Source organism: Meleagris gallopavo, chromosome 17 (genome assembly GCF_905368555.1).
Source record: "Meleagris gallopavo chromosome 17, MGAL_WU_HG_1.1, whole genome shotgun sequence".
Taxonomy (NCBI): Eukaryota; Metazoa; Chordata; class Aves; order Galliformes; family Phasianidae; genus Meleagris; species Meleagris gallopavo.
The window spans coordinates 10919559-10947387 of record NC_139420.1 but is presented as its reverse complement, the minus strand read 5'-3'; the positions used below and the strand labels follow the sequence as shown (position 1 = coordinate 10947387).

The 27829-nt window shown below is 44.0% G+C and overlaps 1 protein-coding gene across 4 annotated transcripts; it reads left to right on the top strand.

Moving 5' to 3' along the window:
• Nucleotides 1-15: 15 nt before the first annotated feature.
• Nucleotides 16-27829, top strand: HORMAD2 (HORMA domain containing 2). Of its 4 annotated transcripts, XM_085238551.1 has the most exons (13): nt 17-614; nt 1397-1541; nt 3206-3269; nt 4265-4301; nt 5579-5599; nt 6338-6364; nt 7714-7781; nt 10282-10433; nt 10998-11251; nt 12023-12131; nt 13222-13286; nt 22441-22577; nt 24319-24639. In XM_085238551.1, the coding sequence occupies exons 1-12, from the start codon at nt 564-566 to the stop codon at nt 22543-22545; spliced, it is 1098 nt and encodes a 365-aa protein (XP_085094677.1). In that variant the 5' UTR covers nt 17-563; the 3' UTR covers nt 22546-22577; nt 24319-24639. The 4 variants fall into 4 exon arrangements, with proteins under 4 accessions (XP_019476676.1, XP_085094678.1, XP_085094677.1 ...); XM_019621131.3 differs by lacking the exons at nt 22441-22577; nt 24319-24639 and adding an exon at nt 27074-27829 and having other exon boundaries at nt 16-614; XM_085238552.1 differs by lacking the exon at nt 22441-22577 and having other exon boundaries at nt 16-614.

Sequence of the window (27829 nt, the reverse complement as noted above, 5' to 3'; positions counted from 1 at the left end):
TTGCAGGAACACACGTCTCAAATAGGGTTTTGTGGCTGTAAGCTGCCCTGGTGCCTGAGTGCAGGTGCAGTGTGTGGCCTAATGGCAGCCGGTGGGTTTGGCGCCTTCGTTTGCTCTGGCCAGGATTGATGTTAATGTGGTTCCTGCTCACTCTTCCTAAAATATCAGCTGCTGCTGGCAGACTTCCAGTTCTTTCATATTCCCCCTTCATGCTTTTTTTAATGGTTGTAGGAAGTAACATTGAGGCTTGGAATATGAGAAATGCAGTTTACAAGAGCAGTGGCTGACACCAGGTACAGCTGTGGTCCTGAATTTCAAATAGTCCTGATGGTTTACCAGCGAATAGTGGGAGTTCTCTCCTTCTGCAGACTTCTAGCCAGTGCCACAGAGTAGCCACAGTTTGCTTTGCAAATCTCTTAGCTCTGAGATCTGAATAAGCCTAAAGAATCTGGTTCTTTAAGGAAGATGAAAAGTGCAATGATTGTGTGTTTTCCAGGTGTCTCATGTCTGGTGTGCTCTTTTTCAGGTTTTGACTACAAGTGGAAGACAGATCTTTGACATATATGATGGCCACTTGTCAGCTTTTAAGTAGGCAGAAGAATAAGTCCTCTAAGGTAAAAACTTTGAAGTGCCTCTCAGTTTTGAGCCTGGCATGTCTGTATCTTGTGAGCTGGGAAGACTGTGTTGTTCCTTGTTGAATTAAAAAGCAGATATTTCCAATTTAATGAGTCCAGGAAGCATGAAGTTTTGACATATTTGGCTAAATAAGTAAAGGCTCATTAGGTGTGCACAGAATTCATTAGCAGGAAGTAAGGCAATGACCTAATAGGGGAACTAAATTTAGTGTTCTTTCCACTGGGATTTTTCCTGTTTAAATCATGCAGTGTTTAGTATTTACATTAGCTCCAATCTTAGACGTACTGTTTACATCTCTGTGTTAAAATCGCTCTGAAAACTAGGTCTGCCTACAGTGCTGACGGGCTTAGTCTGCTGTCACAGCTCACAGAAAGCTGTAGCAGGCAGTGAACTTTGGTAAGGAAGTGAACACCTCAGCAGTACACACACTTGTTTGAGTCCACAAATAACTCTGCAGAGCAGAGTTGGCACAAAACGATACATACTTCTGTTTCTAAGGGGTGCTTGTCTCCTAAGTGCCTGCATAGGTGCAATGGAGGGGATGGGAATGTTCAGCCATATTAGAGAGGAAATAATGACCCATGCGGTCTGCATCTGAATAAATCATGTCAGAAACTCTCCTTGAAATACTTTGTTAGACGTGAGTCCTCTCTGTGTAATATGAAGACCAGGGAAATGTTAAAATTATCTTTTAAGGTTACCCTTCCTTTCTAACTCCTAAGAATCATTTCTAAATGTAATCCTTGCCCTTCTTTTTCAGGAATTTCTGTTGTTCCCCAACAAAATCACTACTAAGCAGCAGTCTGTGGTGCTGGTGAAAAGACTTCTGGCCATCTCTGTCTCCTGCATAACATACCTGAGAGGCCTGTTCCCTGAGAGTTCTTATGGAACACGTTATTTAGATGGTAACCCTTGTAATTTGTTCAGAATTCTTATTCATACTCACTATATTTTAGCAATTATCTACTCTACAGATCACCTTCCAGCTGCTCATGTACGTATGACTTGAGTTTATTGGGAGGTTAGCTAACAGGCCTTCTCAAGTCTTGATGCAGATAGTGCTTCTGCATCAGATAGAGAGCACAGGAGATGACCTAGAGCTATTGGCAACTCGTGGCTTTCCTATTCATGTTTCTTTTGGTTTATAATTGTTCCTTGCTGTTGCCAGCCCTCTGAGTCAGGCCTCAGGTCAGGAGCTTGACTTAGAAATCGTTGAGTATTTAAAAATTAGCTCAGGTTGGTGTATGTTATTTTCCTTTGGATTTTTGAGCCCTTGGGGTTCAAATTTTCAGCTTGCTTTGTTAGATAGAAAGTAGAATTGCTTTTTTCTTTCTGTGAAAATTGACTAGCTCACATAATTGCATGTGCTTGGTCAGAACTATCAAGAGAACCACAGTCAGAACTTTAATGAAGAAAAATATTGCTGTGAGACTTACTGTAGGATCACAAGAATCATAGAATTATTAAGGTTGGAAAAGACCTTTAAGGTCGTCCAGTCCAACTGTCCACCTGCCACCAGTGTTGCCCACTAAACCGTGTTCCTTAGTAGCACACCTCCACATTTCTTGAACACCTCCAGGGACAATGACTCTGCCACTTCCCTGGGCAGCCCGTTCCAGTGCCTGACCACTCTTTTGGGGAAGAAATTGTTCCTAATATTCAACCTGAACCTCCCCTGGTGCAACTTGAGGCCATTCCCTCTAGTCCTGTCACTACTAACCTGGGGGAGGAGGCAAAGCCCAACTTACCACAGCGTCCTTTCAGGGAGTTGTAGATGGCAATAAGGTCTCACTCAGCCTCCTCCATATCAAGAATTAGTGATGCTTTGCTTCATCAGCATCTTTTTGTTCATTTGAGATATGTTAGTGGGGTGTGAAATGTCTCAATTTATTGCAGATATCTATCTCCATGTTTTTACTTAAGCTGGTAGTTATCCTGAAACATGGTTACATGCACTTCATGGGCTTTGTTGAGGGCACAGGTAACCCTGAATAGCCACTAGTCCTTCTAATCAAATGTCAGGTCTTTCAAGTGTCTTTTTGATCAAGAATGTTAACATCTGACCTGCTCATGCTTTTGAGGGCTCTTTGGTTGACTCCTCAGGTGTTACAAATTCATTTCTTCAGGATGTGTTTCTTCTTGCTTTCCTGAATGCCTGAAAACAGAGGCAGAAGGAACTATGTGAAAAATTTTATCAGAAGTAGTTTATTTTATTCTACAGACATTTATCTCACAGAGATGTTGGTGAAGTCTGAACGCAGAAGTGAAGGTGTTGTTTGGAAATACCAGAGTAGGTGGGCATGGAGAAGGGAAGTTGTTGGTTTTTCAGAATTAAGCTGTAACTCTAGCACTTCCCAGATCATCTGAGGAGAGTCTTTGACATTTGAAAATGCAGCAATAAGCTTATGTCAGCCCACCTGGGACTCAGTGGAAAACCAACATTTCCGCTCAGGAAGAACCTCCAGATAAAGTATTTTATCCAAAAAAGGGAGGATAGCTGGGGTGGTTTCAGCATTTGCCCAATAGCTGTGATAAGGATGGTAACTATGTGCTAAATCTGGTTTTGCAGACCTCAGTCTAAAAATTCTGCGAGAAGATAAAAGCTGTCTGGGATCGTTTCAGATAGTCAAGTGGTAAGTGAGTAACAGTGAAACTAAGACAAGATTGTGCTGAATAGCAAGACATTTACCCCTCACATTCTTCTTCTTCCTAAGTTTGAAAATACTGTGCCCACTAGCACTATTGGATATGCCTGTGCAACTCTGCTGCAGTGTGTGTGCTTGGCCCTGTGCGTAAGCAAGACAGAATTAGCTGACAGAGATCATGTGAAGTCAGGGCCTGTTGAAGTGTTGACTTTATGAGGTCATGGTCAGGCTCCAAAGCACACACAGGCAGCGTAGGTAGGGAGTGAGAGTAAAGAAAATCATGAGATTGATTCTGCTGTTGTCTCATATTTTCCAGTTTCACTTTTATAGTGATTCTTGTAGCTTGTTTTTTTAGTAAGTACAGTATTTTACCTCCCTGAATATTGTATGTCTAGGTACCTTACAGTTGTCTTGTATATTATTAAGGATGCATTTCAGAATTAGTATGTTCCCAACAAGCAGAGTCTGAATTGATAAGGAGATCTGTAGTTGCAAGGGCTCAATAAGTAAACATCTGACCATTGTTGCCTCAAGTAATACCTACTGCTTTGAGAACATCCTTAGCAGCGAACTTTACATCAGATAGCAAAAGTGTATGAGTCCAGACACGTCAGGATGTGTTCAGACTGAAGTTTTAGCCAAGTTCTGTACACAGTCATTGGGAAAAGGGCCACTGGAGAGCAAGCTGGGGGCCAAAATGAGGCCAAAGCTCAGAGCTCCAGGTCCTTGTCACTGTCAGGACTGAAGTGGGCTCTAGGCTGACTGCCTCAGGATGTATAAACAACAGACAAATGCTTTTTGAAGGGCAGGCGGGTTCTTTCTGATGGCTGACCTGGAAGAGAACTTTACAAGACCAGAATGTTACTGGCTGTGTTGTCTTATTCCAGAATAACAAGGACTTTAAACTGTATCTGATGAGTTGTGTTTTTACAGTCCATGAGATAAACATCGCTGGTTAGCACTAAAACATTTTTCCCTGGCAGGATTCAAGGTTGTTTTGATGCTTTGGAGAAGCAGTATGTAAGTTCTTTCTTGCTTTTTAATGGACTTTGTTATTTTTCTTCAAAAATGTGGACAAAACTGTATTTTCATTCCTCCTTTGTATTGTCGTAGTGACCTCACATACACACAACACACATTTACAGCTGTGAATAAGGGGAGGGCTGCCTAGAGAATAAAAATCTGAGTTGTGGGATTTTATTCCTTGAGCCCAACCAAACCTTGATTGGTGCTTTGGACTTGCCTGTACATGGTGGCATGTGCACTTGCTGCCTGGAAGGGATTCCCCTTTGTTCTGTGTTCTACATTTGCACTCTCCAGTTCTGAATACAGACAGTGCCAGTCAGAACTTGCAGGTCCTGATTTCCTTGCCTGTTTTCTTGAGAAAGATTCTTTCATGCTTCTGCTTTCTTTCATGTTTTCTTCAAGCCTCTGCCCTTTTTCTAACCCTCTTAGCTTTCTCTTGAGTTTGGATTTTATTCCTTTTTTTTTTTTAAATAAAGTAATTCATTAGGTAATGTGTTTATCTGGTTTCAGAACAAAGCCAGAAAGTAATCATATTTCTTGCTGATTCTCACGCACAAAAAAAATGCTTTGTACAGAAAAAAGGACCAATTATCATCTCTGTCAGCACTGCTCATCAAGTTAACTCTCATCCAGATCAGATGAAGCTGTGTTAGTTTCAGCACTGCTGATTGCATGTGCTCTTAAAATCAGTACCACTGGCACTGTGCATACGATAGTGCAAAATGTGAATTATTTATTGCTTGCTGACAGTTCTAGGAGGTATGTAGCCCTCTGCTATTTATGAGAGACATAATGTAGTTATTATTTGACAAAGATTAAGAGAAAAACAGGTATTTAATGGTGCTCTAGGATTGCTTTCTCATCTTTTCCCATGTACAGTTTCTTGCTATAGCGTAAATTAAACACCTTTGATGTGTCTTGTATGAACAAATATTATTCTTCGGTAGGGATGGGTGCTATTGTGAAAGTGTTTTAAGTTGACATAGGCTCTGAATATTTGTTTAGAAAAAGTCCCAAGAGGGAAGGAAGTCTGAGCATGTCGTTGCTTTCTTGGGGAAGTGCGTGTGAAGCCGAGTGAACCGGCCACTAGGTGTTGCTGATGCTGTGCTATGAAGAGTCTGCATGAAGAAAGATGTGTGACTCAGTTTGTTGAATGTGCCTATTCCTTCGCTGCGTGTAGGCAGTTAGATTTGATATCTTATTTTGTCCTCACCCATTAAGGATAGATATTGACTTTGTGTTCTGTTTTCTCTTGTTCTCTCTCTCTTTAGCTACATGTTGCTGTCCTAGCAGTAAGTAAATGAGTACAAGACGTTTTTCTTCTCCCACCGTGCTCGACAGAGATTTGAAGTCGACGTTGTGTCAAACCATAAATGCCTTTTATAAGGGGAAGTCAAAATATATGTGGTTTTTAATAGAGTGATGACCTTTCTTAAATATGGTAAATATGAACTTCCTAGGCTGCGTGGGAACATTTTCTCTGTATGTCAAACCTCTGACTCTCAGGCCTTACATGAATCCTTAAAGCCCAGAAAACACTTTCCTGGGCTCCCTGTCATTGCTCCCTGCAAACTCTGGCCTTGATCCTTGGGAGAAGGAAGCTGCTGTGTTTTCTCACTGCATAAGAGTTCGCTTTAATAATCTGATGCCGAGGAAACCACACGCGAGCAGCTGCCTTGGGAGTCTTTTGCCCTGGTTCTTTGTAAAGCAGCAATAGCCATTCTACACACCTACTGTGTGCATAATCCGAGCGTTTAAATCTCAGGCATCAATACTTACCTGTGAGGATTGGAATGGGAATTAACCTCATTCCTCTAGAATTACACAGGTGAGTCTTCTTAGCACTTCAAAGACAGGTAGTATGGACTGCTGATAGAGGAAGGCCGTGTCTCAGCCATTCCTTTCTCCGATCCCATGTTACAGATAGCACAATCTCTGCTGTAACTTGGAAATAACATTGTTTATAGTCCTTTTTCACTGGTTCATGTTACCCAAGGGCAGAATGTGCTCACTGTGCTTTCTTACAACAGATGTACACCAATCCCGAGGAACCGGAGGTAAGAAAGAGTCTTAATTAATCTTTGAGGCAACCGAAGGCATGGGTGAGTAGATTTTTATTCAGAATGGACTTGTGGGCTTAAATTCTACCCTGACACTGCTGCTTGGTGACCTGGTTTCTCTTCTTCTGTCTTCACTCAAGAATGACAGCTCAGTGAGCTGGATTGTGATCAAACACTCCTACCGGGCATCTAGGGCCTCAGGCAGGGATGTTAACAGGCAACTAATGGGCATGTTCTCAATTTTGTTTTTCTTCCCTGAGGGAAGAACTAGGAAGTTCAGAATCATTCTTTTATTCTATTTTTCTTTTATTATCTTTTTGAAAGGAGTAGTGAAAAGAGATCTGTTGGTTTTTTTTGTTTTTCATGCAGAGAGGTTTAGGACAGAAGATACAAATCGCTTCAGAGCTGGGATGTATGAGTTACACAGTGTGTGTGTGCTTATCCTTTCTGTGTTCTCCATTGAATTGCCACCTATGCTATTTTGTCTAGCCTGTGGCAGCAGTCTTAGCAGTACAATATATAAGTGAGGCTCTGCATCCATTCATTCTCCACAGAGCACACATGAGGAATGGCTGCAGAACCTGCCTGCGGCATTGCAGTTCTGCTGCGCTGCACCCCAGCATCTGGGGAGGGAGGAAGGAAGTGCTGGGATTTCTGAGGAAGACTTGAACTTAAGAGCTCAACCTGACTCCTCCCAGTCAACCTCACTGCCTCTGAGAAAAGCAAATGATAGACATGACATTGGGCTGCAGTGTGTCCTTCCTCTTGTGTTGAAGTTTGTTCTTCCTAATGGTTATCTTCTCTAAAATCATAGCAAATCATTTTCTTTTACATGGGATGTCATCTAAATACATACTTTCTAATCTCTCAGTGAACACTGGGACCAGTGAAACTCAGAATCTCTGTGCAACAGTTTGAATTCCTAGTGGAAACTGTCCTGCAGGCTCTTGCCTCTATACAGAACTCTGGGCCAGGCTTCCCCGTGACGCTGCATCACTTGTGAAGCCTGACATTTTTCCTTTTAGTAGTAGGGGAGGACATATGGACGTTGTAAGATCAGCTGGCCCTGGTGTCTCATTAGAGGACAGGGCTGGGGAGTCAGGCCCACAGAGGAAATAGAAGGAGGAGGCAGGAAGTTTGCAATTTTTGGTGATTATTTCAGTGCTAGGTAAGTTGTGGTTGTTAAGGAAACCTATCAACACTGATGCAAGCAGTAATGGAGCTTAAGCTGTAAACATCTCATTAAATTAATGCTGTGTTCTTAAAAATTCATGAAAGGACCCTGCTAAGTACAGTATACATCTTTACATTTGTTTTTTCTTTTCATGCTCTTGTTAAATCTCTAGACAGTGACTGAACTGTATCAATTCAAGTTCAAGTACAAAAAGGAGGTGCCCGAGATGGACATCATCAGGTAATGGTTTGGGTTTATTTCTCAGAATTGCACTATGAAAGTCAGGTGTTCCTGAAGCCTGAGGAAGAAGCTGCCCTTCATGATGATAGCATGTCTGAGCAGCTCAGCAGCTGTAGATATCATCAGAGTTGAGGATAGTCACTGTACAGGATACAACCATCCAAGCTGATGAATAGAAATGCTGTTATGTAGCACAGTGAGGCACTTGAAGTGCACCAGAACGGAATGAAAAGCAACTTACAGAAATCACACCAAGTCAGAGTAGCAGTAGAGAAACCAACACATTTGTTGAGTTTGCTACCATCTCGACTAACAGCAGTGTTCCTCCAGTTTCACAGGAGAGCCTTGTGCTTTCAAATGAAGCTGTTCCAAGTTTGACCCTTTTTATGAAGATCTCATTCCCAGTATTTTTATCCATGGGCATTTGCATGCATGTGTTCTGTTTGAGTAGTCTAGGAGGGTGGCCTGGGAGGTCTTTCTCTGGTCATGCCTGTGTTGATGCTGGAGAACTCATGGCAGGAAGCAGCAGCATCTTGCATCTTCTTGGCACTGTTAGATATTTGACAGCTGTGTTTAGTAGGGCAAAATCCTGTTTAGTTTAAACTTAATACTGTCAGAGGCTATTAACTGTGACCAAAGCAAGGAAAAATAATTAGCCAGTTCCCCAGCAGAACGCAGCATCCGTTGATGTCCATAGTACTGGTCAAGAAGAGGCTCCTCTTTATATTTTCTGTTCTGTTTATATCAGTTCCTTCAAAATCTCAGTGCTGTGCTGAGGTTTCAGAGATTGTGGCCTCAGATTCCCTGAGCTGTGGCTCTGTTCTGTTTCCCCAGTGACTGACATTGCTATCACCAGGTCATGTATGTACCTGCAGTCGTTTGCAAGCTGACATTCTGGCATTGATCAAAGTATTGTGTCATCTTTGCTGTCAGCTCCTTCAGCTGATAAAACTACTGTTATGCACCTGCAAGGTTTATTGCCACATGGCAACCCAGAGCTAAGCACTCCTCAAGGAATGTGTCTGTGTCCTTGTGTATGAGTGGCAAAGGAAAACGTTCTCCTAGATGATCTCTGCCCTATTCTAGATTGATTTTTGGAGGAGTTTCTGGCCATGAATCCCAGTCTTTCAGAGAGGTTCAGTTCTTTGGTTCCTACCTTTTGGCACGTTCCTGCATCAAACCCAGTGTTATTCTCATACTGCACCAGAACTTGGCCTGTTAGTTCCTATGGAGCTCTCATGTCTTTTTGTCTATACTCTTTCTTCTGTGGTTTCTACTCTGCTAATCCTAAGACTTGTAAAGATGATGTGGAAGAAAAGGCCTGGTTTCTCTTTATTCCACCTTGATGTTGCCATCAATAGCCCTCTCACTTCCCATATGCATTCCAAAACATACAGGATTCCATTTAATAACACAGCATGGTCAGCACAAGGGTTTTGTTGATGGCAGTTTGGAGCTTACCAAACCATAACCTACATAACCTAGGGAATACAAACTATTCAACAGCCATTCAGTTTGAAATGTTCCAACTGGAAGGGGAAATCCATCTTACAGAAGCAGCGATTTAATCAGTCATACTCAGCCCTGGCATTCTCCCCACTTTCATTTGTTACTTTCTGCTTAGGAAAAAATTTGTGGTGATTCTGTTAGATACCATCCAGTCAATTTGTGGCATCATCCACCTGCCAGTGGTCTTCCAAAGACACAATTTTATAGTGGAGGAGCTACTATTTTTAAGGTCCTTTCTTGTTGAATGTTAAGGGAGTGTAGGTTCCTCACTCTCTTTGTGATTCATCCAGTTTGCCTCCAACTGGCTAAAGCTAGCAGTCTGATCTAAGCTGCTCATCTCATCAGCCTCTGTAGTCAAGAGAAACGAACTCCTCCAGAGGGCAATTCATCCCACTGCTGCTACACGGTTATCTCAGTCTAGACTGCTTGCTTAGACTAGCCAGCTGACATTTGGATGGGTGAAGGAGGTGAGAGGAATGCCCCTTAGTCACTTTGGAAAAATGTACTTCTGAGCTAGTTTTTCTTACATGAAATTGAAGTGAGAACATGGAATTCACTTCTCTTCAATCTGCAAAAGGGACTTGAAAATAGCCACGGTGATGAATCAGCTTTATATGGGATTTTCACCTCATTCCTCTCATTCCTGGAATTGTTTAAGTGAAAGGCACTTGTTTTATGGTCCTTTGATCCATTTTAATCATGTTCGAACAAGTGAGTCACAATATTTGTATAATGGGGGTCCACTGCCCCAACTGCAAAGTCTTTTCAAATGTAAATGCCACGCCACTTCGTTCAGAGCTGTTGTTTTCCTGATGCCACTCCATCCCTGGAGTCTGTTTCACTTCCCTGTTTATCTGGAAGTTACATAAAGGCATTGTAGCTTTCTCACTGGTGCTTTGAGACGAGTCAGTGGGTGCACTGTATTTGTAATTGGATCTTGAATATTCATGACTGAGGAAAAACAACTCTCTTATTCTGCTTTCCATTGTAGCAACAAAGCGAACCTTGTGAATGGAGTGTGCAGCGAGGACATGAAACAAGCCTGCAGCCTCCTGATCCGTAAGCTGTACCTGTTAATGCAAAACCTGGGCCCACTTCCCAACGACATTACCCTGACCATGAAGCTCCTCTATTACAATGATGGTAGGTGGATGGCTACGAGAGGAGCTTCCCTTTCCATCATTTTCTGGGATAATCACGAGCCCCGCAAAGTTAATAAACCTTAGAAAGGTGAAATGGCAGTGAGGTGGTAGAATCTATTAGCTGATCCAGTGAGAAATGGTGTAAAATGTAGTGAATCCTTTAGACACACAGGGATGGCAGATGCTTTGAGAAGGGACTGTAAATCCACATAAGAAGTGCAACCTTGCAGTGTGAAAAGGACAGCCTTCTTCACTGTTTGTTTGTTTGTTTGTTTCTTAAGGAACATGCACCTCCTGTGTGTTGGCTTGCAATCCAGAAAGTTGTGCTCACTGATGGTATCTCACCATTCTAAAGTTACTATTTCTTTCAGACACCTGTTAACATTTGCTCAGTTCTTTTTTTTTCCTTTGAAATCTCCCTTCTTCCCTCCAAAAAAATAACCACCCAACACACTGTTGGTAGCAGGCGTTGTTTCTGGAGGTTGGTAGATGTGTGTATTTTACAGAGCAGATTATAGAGAGATGGAACTTTGTTTCTCTGACTGGGTTCTTTCTCCACGTGTAGTAACTCCTGATGATTACCAACCACCTGGCTTTAAGAAAGATGACAACGCTGGTGACCTGTTGTTTGATGGTGATCCTGTCAACTTGAAACTAGGCTCAGTCTCCACGGGGTTCCACACCTTGAAAGTGAAAGTAACAACTGAAAACAAAAGAATGGGGAAAGTTGAAAGCAACCTGATCCAGAAGAACAGCCCTACTGAGATCTCCCATCAAGGGTTAGACTGTGATGAAGAGGAAGAGGAGGGAAGCACTAAGGTAGAGAAATAACTCTATTCAGTTTTCATTGGAGGAATGGAGTTTATCTAGCAAAACACTCTGAAAAAAAGCATTTGCTCAGAATCCTAGTTTAATAAGCTTGTGCAGGGCAGCACTGCTGCAGTGGATTGAGCACTGAGACTGCAAAGCCATTAGCATAATGTGAACTTCATTTGAGCACATCCACTGGCTTACTGAGTCTAATATGTTCTCCCAGAAGAGGGCAGTGATTATACAGAGAGCCACAGCACACACATGCAGAACTGGAGAAAACTGCAGACTTTTGCATTTCCATTTGGTGTTACTTTCCCAGATCTGAGCTGCTGTGTAGTCAGGTGGGATTCCTTCACTGCCTCTAACCATCCCAAAGTTGTGCACTGTGCCCAGTTTCTCTGGAGCACCTCGGTGCTTAGTGTAGGGGTTGTCTTCAGCAGGCAGTCATTAGACAGCAAGTTAAGCCAAAATAACAGAAGGGGCAGCCTGCACCAGCAGCTCAGACTTGGCAATTTAATTTTAGGTGGCAAGTGCCAGTAAACAAGCCTTAGCATAACTGCTGCCTGAAGACAGGAAACTGTTTGGGCCAGAATTTTCTACCTTTCTCAGTAAATCTCTTTTCTGTAAGGCCTCTAGGCTTGGGAGTAGGAGTGCCTGCATGCTGAGGAGTTTTGTAAATCTCATCTCTGTTAGTGCTGAGTATAAGCTCAGCAGATTTACCTCCTGGGAATAATTTTTAAGTCGTGCTATTAATTCAAGGGATTATTTGCATTGCAGAACAACCCTCCCCCTGTCAGAGCAGAGTCAGATGAACATGGAAAGGACAGAAATTGTACCCATCCAGGCCTGAGAACTGAAGCATCTTCTTTTTGCCTTCAAGATACAGGTAGAGGCTCGGTTTCAACTGTGAAGGAGCCTGTGTTCACAGCTAATCTCTTAGCATAATATTTAGATTTTCTCAGCTATTTTGAAATGTCTGAACAGTTTGTCAGACTAATTCAATTTTATATGAGATCAGAGTGACCTATAATAAATGGCCTCTTGTGTATGCTTGGTTTGTTAACAGAAACACTCAATTTTTTATCAATATCTTTCCACCTTTTTATCTCAGCGGTTTTTTTTCAGATACAGAGGAAATGCATAGTTTATCAATACCACATTACATTATCTACATTTCACCAAGGCTCTATTCCTATAACTGTTACAGTTTGATTTTGCTAATAACTTTCATATGTGAAAGCATGCATGAACATATAGCAAAAAAAAAAAAAAAAAAGCCCCCTCTGTCACTTTAGTAAGCCTGGCTGGTGATGCACCTTGCTCTGTTTGACCTTTGAGGCTCTCAAATATAGCCTGTGGAACAATACCATCTAGTGACAAAATGGTAAATAGCATTCCTGAGGTCCTCAGGCAGTGGAATAAAGAAGCTGGGCTGCCTATGAAGCCACCTCTTCAAGCCTATCTCCTGCAGATTCTCTGATAACTAATAAGGAGTGAACTCACACTGCCACCTTTTCCACTAGGGGGATATTAACAATATCTTCCTGCCTCATCTAATTGTTTTCATGATGCTCTGAGGCACTTTAGGACCCCACCATCAAATTTTATGGAAACTGTCTGGTAAGGACAAGAGTTACTAATCAGAGGACAAGCTCCTGTCCAATACAGCCACTTACACAGATTATATGCTGACATAATCCTTGTTTCTTAGGAAGCCAGGTTAAAAAATGAAGTGTTGACTTCATGGACAGGAACTGTTGCAGGTTAATGTTTTATGTTTAAATGATATTAATCTGAAATTTGTTTCCAGTGCTAAACTGCCAGTGCTGGCATTGCCTGAGGATAAGGGTTACACCGTTTCACATCGGGCATGGAATTGCACTACAGTGGTTCAGTTGTGCTTTTGTGTATATTTTTTTTCAGTTAAATATAGGGCTTTAAGCTTGAGAGCTAATTTTGATATATTCGCATTGTAGGTGGAAAGGGAAAGATGGAAATAAGAGAGAGAGGCAGGCGGCCTTCCTCACAGGCATCTCAGCAGGTGAGCAAATTTTAGTGACTCTATGAGATGACAGGCAGTGTGAATTGATTGCCATGGAATGTTATGTCACCTAGGATGGCACAAGTTTCTAATAACTTGTGAATTTGTTGTACGGTATGCAATGGCTCCAAAGTGTTATAGCATAGGGGTATAAGCATGAACTGCAAGCATTTATGAACAAGCTTTCCGTGGTCAGCTTATTTCACACATCCACTACAAGGGTTTTTGTTCTGTTCCAGGAGTTGACACTCGTGAATTACACATGCAGACTGTCACAGCCAGGTTTCTTTACCTGCGTGTGTTTTTGGATTAGGGTTCTGAAATCTCCACCCTGTGTTAGATTTGAAGGCTGTGTTTGTCTGCTGCCTTAGCTAATCTTTACCTCTCCTTTCCTGCTGTCAGGCTATCTTCACATGTGAGTCACAGGTATTTCTGGATCCGATCCCTTTTTGCCTACCTCTCTGTGATAGGAAGACTTATCCCCTGAAGTGCTGATCTCTTTTTTCAGGAGTTACAGAGGCAAAGCTAAGAAGTAGGGTGGACCAGACGTGATACATAAAGTTACGTGAAGTTAATTCCATCCTGAGACTGTTCAGGTCAATCCCTGAACCAAAATCAGTGCTCAAATTCATGACCTCGTGTAGAGCTCTTTTCAGTGACAGGGCAGGTCTCTGAATACCACCAGACTTGCCAGTTGATCCTCCTCCTATTCAAATTAGTTGAAGATGCTGTGAGCTTGAATATTCAGAAACTGAATCTTCACAGGATAAGTTAACGAGAGTAGGAAATTGCTGGTAAAATTTTCCCTGCTTCTGCTGAAAAGTCTAACCCAGACAGCAACTGGAGACGACTCCTTAACGTGTCATTCAAAAGGCATCTCTGAAGTATTTGCATTGACTCTGGATCTTAGAAATGAACTTCTGTGCCTAGGCTGGTATTTTTCAAACTTTAACCACATTTTTTTTTTTGTCACATCCTCCAGTTTCCTTCTGATCATTGTTTATTCTGTCTTGTCTGAGAAAACAGGAGCCTTTTTTGTTTGTAACTCATGGTTGTCCCTTTGATTCATGCTTTTGCATTCTTTCGGGTCTGTCACGATTAGAGTCAGAGCACCAGACACCTCTCTCCTGCAGCATGTGAGTTTCCTTAGAATGCAGTAGCAATAGTGAGAGTTTCTGAAGGTGGTGGAAACAGTACTGGTTACTGAAAAGTGGAAGAGTCATTTTATCCACTTTATGCTTCCAGAGACTCAAAAAAAGAATTGCAAGCCCTCTTCCTGTTAAATTCTGCTGGGCAGACAGTTTTTGAGTTATTCTTTGATATTATTATTTTTAGACATAATTGCTTAGAATATGGCTAACATTTCAGTCACTTTAGGAAGAAATAAAATCAAGTCACTATTTAGAAAGTTCAGATCATCACGGTAAAGCCAGCACCAATAAAAACTTGATGCTATTTTCCATGCGAGAGGGACTTTCCCTTCTTTTCTGAGGGAAGTGGGTGAAACAAATGTGCATTGTGTATTCCACTTGTATCAGGAAGCCAAACTATCGAGAAGTTTGTCTTAAAAAATGAGGGCAAGGGAGGGAAATCAGAGTTAGGTATTATCTAACAAGGTCAAACGCAGGTAAGATGGCAGAAGGAGTCCTATTGGGGTGTGAATGTAAACATCTTGTTGCTATCCAGGCTGCAGTACGGTGAAGTGAACAGCGTTTTTCAGGTGTGCTTGGAGGAGCTCTGTGGTTTGAGGAGCTGTATGGTCTCCCAAGAGAGCTGCTGCTTTCCCCTGCATTTGAGGGGTCGGTCAGCTTGGGGTGTGCAGGGCTCAGGAACCACCTGGCCGGGTCCGTGCAGCTCTCCCTTTTTTTTTGGCAGACAGAAGCCGTGAGGCTCACGCTGCTAGTGCACGACAAGTGTTAGGTTTCCACCCAAAGAGCACCTTGAACTAGCTCTCATAAAAATTGCTCACATACCAGTGCTACCATGGGGGAGCGGGCATGGCTGGTTGGTGAGGGCGAGGCGGGCTGGGGGGGACCTCACCCTGCTGGTGCTCAGTGTGTGCAGGGCTCAGCCCAGGGGCTGGGCTGTCAGTGCTTAACTGCACCGTTACGTGCTGAGGCTGAGGTTATCAAAACCAAGGGAAGCAATCCCGTGTATTCCAGATTTTGGTGTCTGTGCAAGGATTCGATATTCAGAAAGTGATGTATTAAAAAATCCCATACAGTCGTGAGGTGCTTTTGGGAATTTGGACAGCCCCGTTGCTGCTCTTTCTCTGAGTGGACTGCTTTATTCCTTCTATTTCTCAGTTATAAAAAAAAACGGAACCGTGCTGTTGGAACCGAGTTGATTGTTCATTATTTTCCTGACCTACAGCTCTTCAGGAAAACCAGGAATGGAAGCATTAGAGGCTTATTTTTATCGGTATGACATGGGAGAAGCAAATGCTGCAGATCTGCCAAAAGAGAAAGAACTATTTCTGTCCTGTTAGAGCTATAACTGCTGTTTAATAATGGCCACGAAGAGTCCCTGACAGAGGGCTTTTCAGTTTGGAGAAAAATTTACATGTACTCAACTTGCTTGTTATCTGCAATCTAATGATTGATGATACTTAGGATCAAATGAGAGATTGCCCTTTCCCAGCAAAGCATCTCTGTACTTAATCATCCAGAGTTAGACACCAGCATGTAAATTACCCTACCTCTGCTGACTTGAGGAGGGTTTCTGATTGCATCAGCTGCGGATTTGTCCCAGTGTGCTATCTTTATGTGTCTTCCTAGTTTCCACTGGCATTCTAGCAGTTGTGATCTGAAGAGCTGAGTAAAATAGGGAATTACTGCCCATTGATTTATTCTGTAGAAATCTGCTGATGGAAATGGGGTCCTGCACTGAATGTGAGATAACTTTTTGAAGACTTCAGCGTAGTCCTTTACCCTCTTGTGAGTTCTTTGATGGTTTTGTCCCACAAGTTGATTTTTGTCAGCTTTGTCTTCTTGTAAGCAAACATGCTACAGTGGAATGAGTTTGGAATGAAATAGTTCTAGAGGATGAATAAAAGCTGACCACGTGGATGCTTCTGCAGGCGTTATCTCCCATCAGCTAGCTGTGGGCTGAAGTTCTGGGGTGGTCCTTAAAGCACAGTCTCATTGCACAGTGCAGCAGTTGTGCAGAGCCCTGAGTCGTCCCAGACCGAGCCTGTGCCAGAGCTGGAAGTGGTGTGGCTGCATCAGCACAGAACAGTTCTACCTCCTGGTTTTTTGGCTTCTCTAGTCAGTGCCAGGCAGTGCTTATGCTGCTGGGCTGGCTGCGTTTGTGCTACCAGGCTGCTGTGGGACAGAGCTGATGGATTGGCCTTGTGTAGACACAGTGGTTTGGATCACTGATAGCCCAGGGGCTCCACACTGCCTGTCAGTGCCTGGCTGTGTGGCACAGCTCTCTTACCTCGAGCTGTCTGAAAGTCAGAAGATTCACTTGCCTAAATGAAGGAGTGCCATTTTAGGCTGCGGGTGGTGGTTTGTCTGGCCAGCTGCTACTCCCCATGCTGAAGTCTCGGGTACCTGCTGACATCCTTTTTCTCTATGAGAGAGGCTGTGGCAGCAATAGGAGCCAGCATGAGCGGTCTTTCATGCCTACGAGCAGTATGTTTTGTTTGCCAGTGGTCAGCATCCTCTTGGTGCCCAGAGCTGTGGTAATCCTGCTGGAGATCCCTGTGCCTTTGGTGAGCTTCAGAGTTGCATGTGACTTCTGTCTGAAAGTGAAGGTCAGCACAAGGGATCCAGTTGCAGAATAACAACTTGAAGATCAAGACCTTTGTTGTCTGATTTTTCCCAGGCAAGCCACTTTTACAATTGCCATGACAGAAAGCAGTTTAAGGGTGAAGTCTGCCATTTGCCGAGCAATAGGAAAGCATTTTTCTGTGGCAATGTCATTATCTTGAACTTTTGCAGCAAAGAAAAAAAAGAAAGGTTTATCTCTAGCTGTCTATCAAGCGAACTGTATCTGATGAGAAGTTCCCAGAACATTTTCTCCTCCAAACCAGCTGAGGCTACACAGACCCAAACAATGAAGAGAAAGATTCAGAGATGAGCTAGCCTCTCTCCTTCCTGTTAGCTCAGGCCATTCTGGGAGGAGTGAGACAGGGAGGTCAGGAAATTCCTGGCTTCTCTGCATTCACATCCGACCTTTAGCTGGATCTGAGGCTGTTCATCCCTTGCATGAGTTGTTCCTGACTAGTGTGTATGAAACAGCTTCCTAGTGATCTCTTCATTTAGAGGTGATGCTCATTGCCCCAGAGGTGGGGAAAGATTGTGTGCCCTCAGATTCCCTTTCAGCTATGCCAGGGACATCCAGAGGAAGACACGGATCCTCTAAGCCTGTTCATAATGTACATGCTAACAGCCAGACCACTAGAGAGGTCTGCACAGAGTAAGGTTGGATAGGTCTGATACCCCACGAGGGTCTAAGCTGCGTGATGGCTTCATAGGCAGAGTGAGTATCTTCGCTTTTCACCTCCTGGTTTACAGTGCTGTAAATCTCACAAGGGAAAGTCTCCCAGAGCAGAAGCTTACAGGCCAATTGAGGGTCCTGACAGAGGCTACATGGACAGACACTGATACTTTTTTGATTTTTTTAATCAGCTATTGTGAACAATTTGTTTTCATAGTCTGGAAAGATCTGTTCATAGTCCTTTAAACGCAACAAGATACGTGAGACACAGCGTAGGCCTGTGAGACTCTGTCTGCAAGAAGGAAATTGCGTTGGATGGCAGAGATTTTAACAGTGAACTATGGAAAAGGAAGAGGACCAGTGGTAATCAGTGATGTCTTGGCATGGTTTCCTGGGGACAGAAATGTGGCAAGTTTCCATAGATGCATCACAGTGAGCGTCTTTCATTCTTCCACCTGCGTAATTTGGCTTTCATGCTTACCAGCGTGATGCTCCTCCACTTTGTACAGATGAAAATCAGGATTAGTTCTACTGATGTCAGTGCATTGGCTTTTCTGGAAACTGATAGGAGCTCAGTCAGCACCGAGCCCTGTGCTGAGCTTTAACCTTTGTGCCGCCTTCGCAGAATGGCAGAGGTCAGAAGGCCTGGAGGCCACATAGAGCATCCTACGTGCCCAGGGCAGGGTAAGCACCTTGGCCAGTCACATTTTGAATACCTCCAAAGATGGAGGCTCCACCGACCCTCTGGACAGCCTGCACCAGTATTTGATCAGGCTCATAGCAAAGAAAAGCTCTTCCTTATGCTTAAATGGAATTTGCTGCATTTTGGTTTGTGTCTGTTTCCTTTCATCTCTTTGCTGCACAGCACCACGTGCCTCGTGAGCCTCGATTTTGCTGTGCTTGGAGCAGCCACCTGTCAGTGAGCTGCCTTCACTCGGAGAGAGATGTCTGTCACCTGGCATGCCTCCTGTTTTGGAAGACTGCATTTAAAGAGCCACTGGCTTGGCTTTTGAAAGTGGCAATCTTTGCTGTGCTACCAAGTCATGTTATCTGCAGCTAAAATCACAAGATGCATCAGGCGTTGGCCCGCTGTGATAAGAGTTTCCTAATGATGATCTGTGTACCCTGCTTGATGTACTTGCTGCCCTGGCAGCAGAGGGTTGTTTTGCCTTGTTCCACCAGCTAAATCTTGTATCTCAGTCCTTATTCTTGTGGCTTGCTTGATGGAACTGCGTTTCCTTTGACATTCATGTGCTTCTGAATTTGTTAGGATAGTTACAACATACCACATTAAACACTCCGTGTCCTGACAAAGAGAACTCTTCTGAGGACACAAGATTTACAAAGTGCCAAACCTCAGCATGGGGCAGGCCAGGCACAAAGCAGGGACACAGCTGAATGCTCCTATGCTATTCTAGCTTTTCTACATAGGATGCCTTCGGAAGCAAAACATGCCAGAAGCACTGGAAATTTGCATCAATTTATGTTGGGAATTTTTGGCTGGGATACGTAGGGACACTGGGGATTGAAAATTGCAGAGCACAAAACTGATTTTGTCTATCTAAGAATAGGAGCGTAACCATGGTCTGCTTCTGTGCTGCATCCACCAGTCTGCCTTGGGAAGGCTTTAATCTGAAGTCTGATCTATTTTTAGCCTGATATCTTCTCCAGACAATGTGCAGCTGTCCCGTTAGTTTTATGCCAGAAATTAGTAACACTTGCATGATTCACAAGTTAGCTGCGATTGCACAGAAAAAATCTGTGGCAAAATATGACCGTTTTACACATAGCCCAGTACTGTAAAACACGGGAGGTTCAAGATCACTGTGTCGTTGTGCTATGAGCTAGACCAGAGCTATGACTTGGACTGGCAGCCAGGAGGTCACAGCTCTGATCCTGTCTTCGTACCCCCATCAGCACTGTCCCTAGGAGGGCCTTGTGGCACCTGGCTCCATACCTGAGGGCAGCCGAGGCCCTGCAGTGGTTGTGTAAGACAAAAGCCAACGCTGGTACGGCCTGAGCTCTCCTATGGGTTGTTCGAAGTCCCAGAGTATGGGAAAAAATAGAATTAATCAACTTTTGGAGGCTTTGATTGTATGTTTAGTCAATGGGAGGGACTTCCTGCTTTTTACCGCGCCGTTTAAGAGGTTTACTTTCTGGTTAAAGTCAAATAAACACACGTAGGATCTGACTTAATCCCATTTAGAGCGCATTGCTGGGGAAGAAGCCCAAGTGTTTGGTTAAGGTAGGAGCCTGGAAGTTGGGCTCGGGGTCTGATCCTGCCTCTGAGCTCATATGTGAACTTGCAGCAGGAAGGGAGCAGGACAGGACATGTTGGCTTTGGTGAAATACCTCACACGTTTGACATCTTGTTCATTCAGTAGATGAATAGTGCGTGTCTGCCGAACATGATGACTTGCATAGATGTTTTTACTCCTAATCTCCAGGTTCCTGTAGGGCATGCACACAGAGGGAGTTGTGGCTGCTCCTCGTGGCTGCTTCTCCTGCCTCAAAAGCATCCCATCCACGCAGAGAAATAAGAAAGGGGTAAATCTCCAAGTTGCTGTCTGTACTGCAGAGAGTCCATTCCTCGACAGAGGGAATAGAAGCACTGGCTGTAGATGATGTGCTCACTGTGTGGTTTGGGCCAAAACTGAAGGAGAGCTGACTCCCTCAGGTGACCAGGGGCCTGGAGACTGGGGATCATTGCCATACTTTGTTGCTCAGCCAGCAGGACAGGGTACAAGACTTGCAGCTGTGTTAGCAGTGCAGTGTCTAGCTGCAGTGTTTCCACCCCCAGGGCCCTGTGCTTCAAAAACCGAAGCAGACAGGCTAAAATGATGCTAGGGAAAGGAAAGTACATAACTGCCTGAAATGCCAGTTTGAGCAGCTGGATATCAGGTCAGGAGCTGTAACATAGAGATCCACTCATCTCTGTTTCCTCAAGCAAATACACCGTGGACAGTGCTGAAGTTTTGTCAGACTGAAGGAAAACCTGCCTCTCCCACTTTGGCAGGTTCTGTTTTTTTCTGTTTGCATGGAAAGGAAGTTGTACTTTCTGCATTAGCCAATATTGTGTTGCTCATAATGAAGAGGAGGGAAGAGGGGAAGAAAAACAGTTTGAAACATGATAGAGAGGCAAACTGAGGTGGTTTTGCTGCTAATCCACAGTCAGAGTTATTTCACACATTAGGAAGACCATTGCTACGTAGAGATTACCAAAGCCTCATACCAAGGTCAGATAGAAAGAGAGCCTTGATGACGTGGGTGGGGAATTCTGTCATGACCACATTTTGTAATCTGGAGACCTTGTGCTTCTCTCCAGGATGTGTTCTGGAATAGCTCTTTATTAACTCCTTCTGCTTATCCTGCTTCATAGAGTTCCTCCTGATTTTTTAGTGAAACTAGAATCAGCTGCTCTTATTTTGAATTAGCAACTTGTTTAGCACTATTTTCCCTCTTCATTCACCTTACTTTCATCCAAATGAATTTTCTTTTGGAGGCAAAGCTGAAGAGTGTGCTGTGGTGTGTCCCTTCGGTTCGATTCCAGCGGGAGCAAGATAGGTCACACTGCCAGACTCTGTGCTTTGTCCCTTCTGGGTGGGCAGCAACACATGCTGCTTCTGCAGCTCCATGTTATTATTATTATAGAGATGCAAATATGTCCTGTGATAACAAGAATAAGTCAGTTTGTTATTTACATGACACAGCCAACACTTCAGCTGTCGTTCTGGACGTCCATCTGTCTGTGATCTGTCTGAATTGCCCACTTGTATTCTAGCATATATTTTTTAGTGCTTTTTAGCCTTTTGCTTTGTAGGCCTCTGGATATTTTTGAGGGGGGCTTGTGTCTTCCTAGAGGGAAGTTATGCCCCCTAAAACAGAGCTTGCTTTGCTTAGTCATTTTTCACAAACTCACAAATAGTCTTTGGACTCAGAGACCGATCAGCTCACGCTGAAATTCCATGGTGTACATCATTCCATGGTGTCTCATCCTGAAAGGCTGTTTCTAGTGACTACAAATGTGACCCATGTACCTCTCTTCAGTGGGATTATGAACAGGAGGGGAGTCAACTTTTTACAAGGGCAGACAGTGATAGAGCAAGGGGGAAAGGTTTTAAGCTCAAGGAAGGAAGGTTTAGATGTTTGGAAGGAAGGTTGGATGTCAGGGGGGAAATTCTTCACAGGCAGAGCGGTGAGGTGCTGGCACAGGCTGCCCAGGGAGGCTGTGGATGCTCCATCCCTGGAGGTGTTCGAGATCAGGTTGGATGGAGCCCTGAGCAGCCTGGTCTAGTGCCAGATCTGGAGGTTGGCGGCCCTGCCTGTGACAGGGGGTGGAACTTGGTGACCCTTGGGGTCCCTGCCAGCACAAGCCGTTCAATCATTCTCTGAGTCTATTACTATCCCACGTTGGTGAAGAAGGCTTCTGCCTCATGAGCGATTGTATTTCTCAAAGATCTCATTGCTCCTTTTATTGTCTTTAGGCTGTGGGACTGAACCTGTTGCTTTCACAGACCTTAGCATCTCAGCTCCAGTCAGTGCTCCAGTTTTGGTTCCTTGCCTAATGGCTTTTACTGGAGAACAAGATCACACTGAATAAACCCAAGAGGATCCAGGAAAACACATTGTAGATTTGGAAGTTGTCTTTCTTGACTTGTCTAACAGGAGCCTGTACCGTGAGAATGATCACTGCTTCTGATGGTTCTTACAGATAAGCTGCCTGAACCTTGCATTTAGCCAGGAAGAGGTAATAGGACCCAAGAAGAAAAGGAAGGTCAGCGAACCAGAGAAGCTGCTTCTGGAAGGCAGGAAATGATGTTTGTTCTGCCACACAATGCATTTCAGAAGGTGTGAGTTTGTGTTGTCATCTGACTGGCAAAGACCTTAATTCTCTCCTCATATTTAACTCTCCACATGCCACATATATTTCTGCATACTTTGTCTTGTACAAAGTTTGCATTGCAAAGAGGCAGTAGGCACCACAGCTGTCATGACTGGAGGCCAGCAGCACTTGTTTCATGTTTTAGAGTTGAGGATTGGTGATTTCATGTGGACAGTATCTGTGTGCTTCTTTGTTTTGTCTCCCTCCCTCCCACCACACACACATCCCAGTGGCTAAATTTGTTCCTCTCTGGCTGGGTCCCTTGCCAATATGTTATCAATATCAACAGCACTATTTCAGGATGAACTCTCTGAGATATCGATGGCAGCAAACAAGTTTCATGATTCATTAGATTATGCTTCATTCTATCTACTCTTTCCGGAGCATAGATTTTATTTTATTTTTTTCAGAGAAGGGTTTTTATCTATATTGAATGCAGAGATAAAGTAATCTATGCACATTTTCTGCTGTTGCTGCTGAATGGTTTTTTTTTTTTCTGACTCTGCAAGTAGTGTTGCTATGGTTATAATATCAACTTACTTCTGAAGCAGCAATCCACTTCGTACCAAGAGGCATAGTTGCCCAATATAGCTTGTGTTGAAATACACCATGTTTCCAACTTAACTTTTATAAAGGTACCTCTCAATGGCAAATATAGGTAAAGGGAGCAGCAGCAGTAAAAGAAAGAATTTGTGTCCTTTGGAGCAAAGGTGCTGTGTTTTCTGGCATGTAGGTTGCCTGGCTGACACTGCCAAGTTATTACAGGAGAGGTGTGAAAACCTAATAGTTATTATTGGAGTGGAGCAAAATGATCTTAATTAGTCTTAAACACTGTAAAAATGATAGTCAGAGAACAAACTCTGCATTACTTTATACATAAGAAAAGAGATAATGAAATTTGAAATGCCAAAGAAGAGAATTTAGAACGTCTTCCCAACACGAAGTTGATCTTACACGATGGAGATGGGATGGAGAAATAAAAAAGCACTAGAATGCAACGGAGTAGTGTCCCTGGTAATGTAGCAGCATTCCTGGCATTTCTGATACTTGTCAGAGATACTTCAGGCTGGGTCTTGAAGGGCAGTAGTGGTTTGGGGTATAAGGTGTTCCTTTTGTGGCCTGTGTCAGCTCCACAGAAAGGACTGCTTGGCAGGTGCATGAAGCCAGATGCAGGCTTCTTGGGCCAGGCACCCGAAGGAGCTGCTGACTGGGTGGGTGTACGCCCCTAAATGTTCAACTGACTCCTCCGGGAAACTGAGTAAGGCACTGCAATCCTAATGCTAATGCCACCCCTGTCCTTCCTCGGGCAGACAGACTGCTGACAGCCCCTCAGCCCAGCAGCGTCTGGCAGGTTTCGTGGCCTAATGCCTGCTTCACAAAACTTGCAGAACATGAGAGTTCTCCATTTTATCCTCACTTTCAGTCCCTAGTCCTCACATTTGCACCTGTGGCCTAATAAGCCAGTTTGTTCACATGCCAGAGCAAACCAGAAAGCTTCCTTCTGCCCAGATTTTGTAATGATATTTACTCTCAAGCCTGCACATCCATGGGAGGCCTGCGTTCTTTGAGCTCAGCTATGGCTCAGGACCTGCCTTGACCTGAGAGCTGTGCCCTGGTGCTCCTGGAGGTTGTGGTTCTGTGTTTCTTCAGCCTGCTGGCTCCTGCCTGCCCCCAAAGCCTCGTTATGTTGTTGTATTGTGCGTACAGGAGAAAGACAAACAAGCCTGTGGTTATGGCTACTAGAGGGAAGCCTGTCAGTCTGCCTTGTGCACACCGGAGAACGCAAAGTGTCCTGTCCCGCAATGAAAGTGAAGGAGGCTGTCTCATGTTACCACACAGCGAGAGTGAGCGCACAGACACCACAAGTAAATCCACAGCTTAGTCGAGAGTGCTGCCCTGCTTGTAGCCATGGCCAGAGGCTCGCTGTCTCAGTGCACACTGCCTTGCAATCAGCTATTTTACGGTAACGACTTCTAGTCATTTTCATTTCAGGCTCGGTTAGAAATAAAGTAACTTGTGATGAACTGCCACAGTAAGCGTCTGATTTTTCTTTCCCACAAGCTTGTGGTTACCACCAGATTCTAAGAAAAGTCTTTCCACTGCAGATTGGAATCATCTAAGCCACTTACACGTATCCTTTTATTTATTGGTGATTCTGCTCGGCCAGCTAAAGGTAAAAAAACCCACCTCTTTCTTGTATTTCAGGCGCATTTCTAGTTAATACTCATTAACTGACTTCATGTATGTTACACATCATCAGCCTGATTCACTACTGACATAAAACAGAAGCAATTCGTTAGTAACGGTCCCTTGCCAATTAGTGAACTAAATTACGTTTGAACAATTTTCTTCAAAGATTCTCCCCCCCCCCAGTGCATCATTTGGCAAGTCCCCTGAATGCTTACAGTAATTATGTGCGTGCAGTGAAAGGAGACTGTTACCTCTTCAAGCAAAATAAATGAATATGTGATCTTTGTGTTAATATAACAATGAGTAATACAAAGAATCACAGACATCCTCCCTTTGATCTGCCAGAGATACTAACAGCAATTAAGATGACAAGCCGTTTTAAAACCCAGAATATTGTGAAGGTTCCATGAGGGGAAAGTGATTGTTTTGTAGGGTTTTCAGAAGATCAGTGAAGAAGGGGAGCCCTTCTTGTCCCTGGTGACCACAGGTCTTTTGGCAGGCGTGGTGTGGGTATCCTGACACCTGCCGAGCCACAAACAGGTTGGTGGTGCTTCTAAAAATCGTTCCCTCTTTCTGGGATAGCATTTAACAAGAAGAGTGGTATCTCTGTTTCAAATTGAAAATCAAACTGAAGTCAACGGAAAATGTTTAGCATTGTCTCAACCACATCCTTAAATACATTGGCCGCAGCGAGAAAATAACCCCGAGTTCTGGTGCCATGCAGTGATCGTGGGGACAGGTGTCAGGTTGGTTTTAACGTGAAAGCTGAGGATTCTTTTGGGATTTCCAGTGCTGCGTGAGATCTAGGAAATCAGCTCATCTGACTTTCAGGTTTGGAAGGAGCGCAGAAAGAAGAAATGAAACATGACACATGAGTAGGAGAAACGAAGACACTTTCATACTTTTAAAAAGTGTGAGAGTTAGGAGCTTTGACGTTGATTTCAATGGAGCACGGAGGAGCCTCTGCCCACGGTGATATACCCACAATGCAAAAATCACATGTTGTCAGCACTGCCCAAAGGAGATGGGCTATCATTTTTTCCCCACTGGATTTCTGTAGCAATAGCCATGAATTATCTTGACTATCCCTGCTATAAATGGGATTGGAAACCCGCTGGTAGATTTCACGAGTCCGGTTCTAATAATGAACCTTTATCTGAAGCACTGTTCCTTCAGGTTATCCTCTCTTGGCTGAGACTTTAATTTTCAGACTTTCTGCATTTTTCCTCTTTAGTCAGCAGGTAAAATATGTAGTCGTGGCTGCCGGAGCCGAGTGCCTGCATTTGTCATGCCACAGAGCTGCCATTCTCAGGGGCCAAGATCTTTGTGCCAGCAGCATCGTGTCACCCCAATGGAATCCCACCCACGTGTGGTGCTGGGCAAAGTCTTTTTTGTTAATGGATGAGTAAAATTGCATCTGGCTTTTGTTGTCATCACGAGGTAAGTAAGAGGGATTTGCATCTGAACTGGCACGCTTTCTGTAGGCAGCTTCCAAGGCTAATTTCAGGCAGGCTGGCACGAATATCCTTCCTTTACACAGAGACTGAGACTCCGAAGCCTCGTAGGAGTTTTCCATAGGAAACACCGCCCTGGGTCTCCGTGTGCCAGATGTGCTCCTATGGCATTTCCCTGCACATCAATGACCTACTGTTCCAGCACGGAATCGATCGGCCTTCTTGTGACGTGTTCCAAATACTTTACTGTGAGATTTGTCATGTATGGGCTAGAAAAATAGTAATTAAGGCACCTCCAGGTGTAAAACATCCGCTGATTCAATGCCGTCTCGGTGATGTCTGGTCGGGCAGAGCAGTGGTACCACCATGCCCCTTGGTCAGAACTGTTCTGCAAGGACTCAAGACTCTGTGCCCAACCTCTGGACATTGCCTTGTCCATTAGAGATTGGATTTAACTCTATGTTCAACACATATTAAGGAGGGGATCTGTCATGCAGACCTAACCCCAAGCATCCTTCAGGAAGTTTTGGGTTGCTGCTGTTTACAGGAAAGCCCCAGGTCCTTCCCTGGCTTTAGGGAATCGCTTACCTGTGGGAGCAGTGCGGGCACGTACAGAATGCTGGTTGCTTTTATGGGCATGCCGTGATATATTCTGTTCATACTACTTGTATTTCTTCACAGGACATGCAGTGAGGGGATGTTTATTCTGATGAAAGTCTAGGACTGATAACAGGAAACCAAGTTCTTTGTACAGCAAATTGGCCTTGAATCACAAACCGATCTTTTTTTCTTTTTTTCTTTTTTTTTTTCATCAACAGAGGGTAAGACTGTCTGAAACACAGGAACGTGATGTGTCCTGAAAACAGCGTGGCATTTGGAGTTGGCTGAGCTCTACCCGAACCTTTGCCAGCCTCAGAACTATGAATTGAATGTCAACCCGAGCAGGTGGCACACAGGCTGGGAAGCCATCAGGGGACAGTTGCTTTTTGTCTGTAAAGACATCTTCTTACCAGTTCAGTTGAACCAGGAAGCTGAAGCTGCTTGTACCCATGCACAGCACTGAGACTCAGGAGAGCTTCCTGCATGCCCCAGAGGGGGCATTTCTGACCTGTAAGTGTCTCACTTCATTGCAGGAGAGCTGGACTAGATGACCTTTAAAGATGCCTTCCAACTGAAGTGATGCTGTTATTTGGTGATTCTGGGGCTTGCTACACAAATCTCTTCCTCTCTTCCCTCTTTTAAAGAGTGCTGCCCATGGGAGAAGGAACACCATCCTGTGAGCCCTTGCAGAAGCTGCCGTCACAGAGCTTTGATACTGTTGGATGCCTATAGAGGCTTCCACGGTGTTCATAAACATCATAATGGGGTGCAATTTCAATAAAAATCAGTCTTTCCAAAGCTTGCACCCGTAAAAAGAAGGGGTGTTTCTCTCTGCTCCTCTGGTCAAAACAGCCTGGCATCTGAGACATTGCTGAGCTCTGCTCACACCTAGAATCATAGGATCATTAAGGTTGGAGAAGACACTAAGATCTCCAAGCCCAACCCCAACCCACCCCCACCGTGCCCACTGCCCA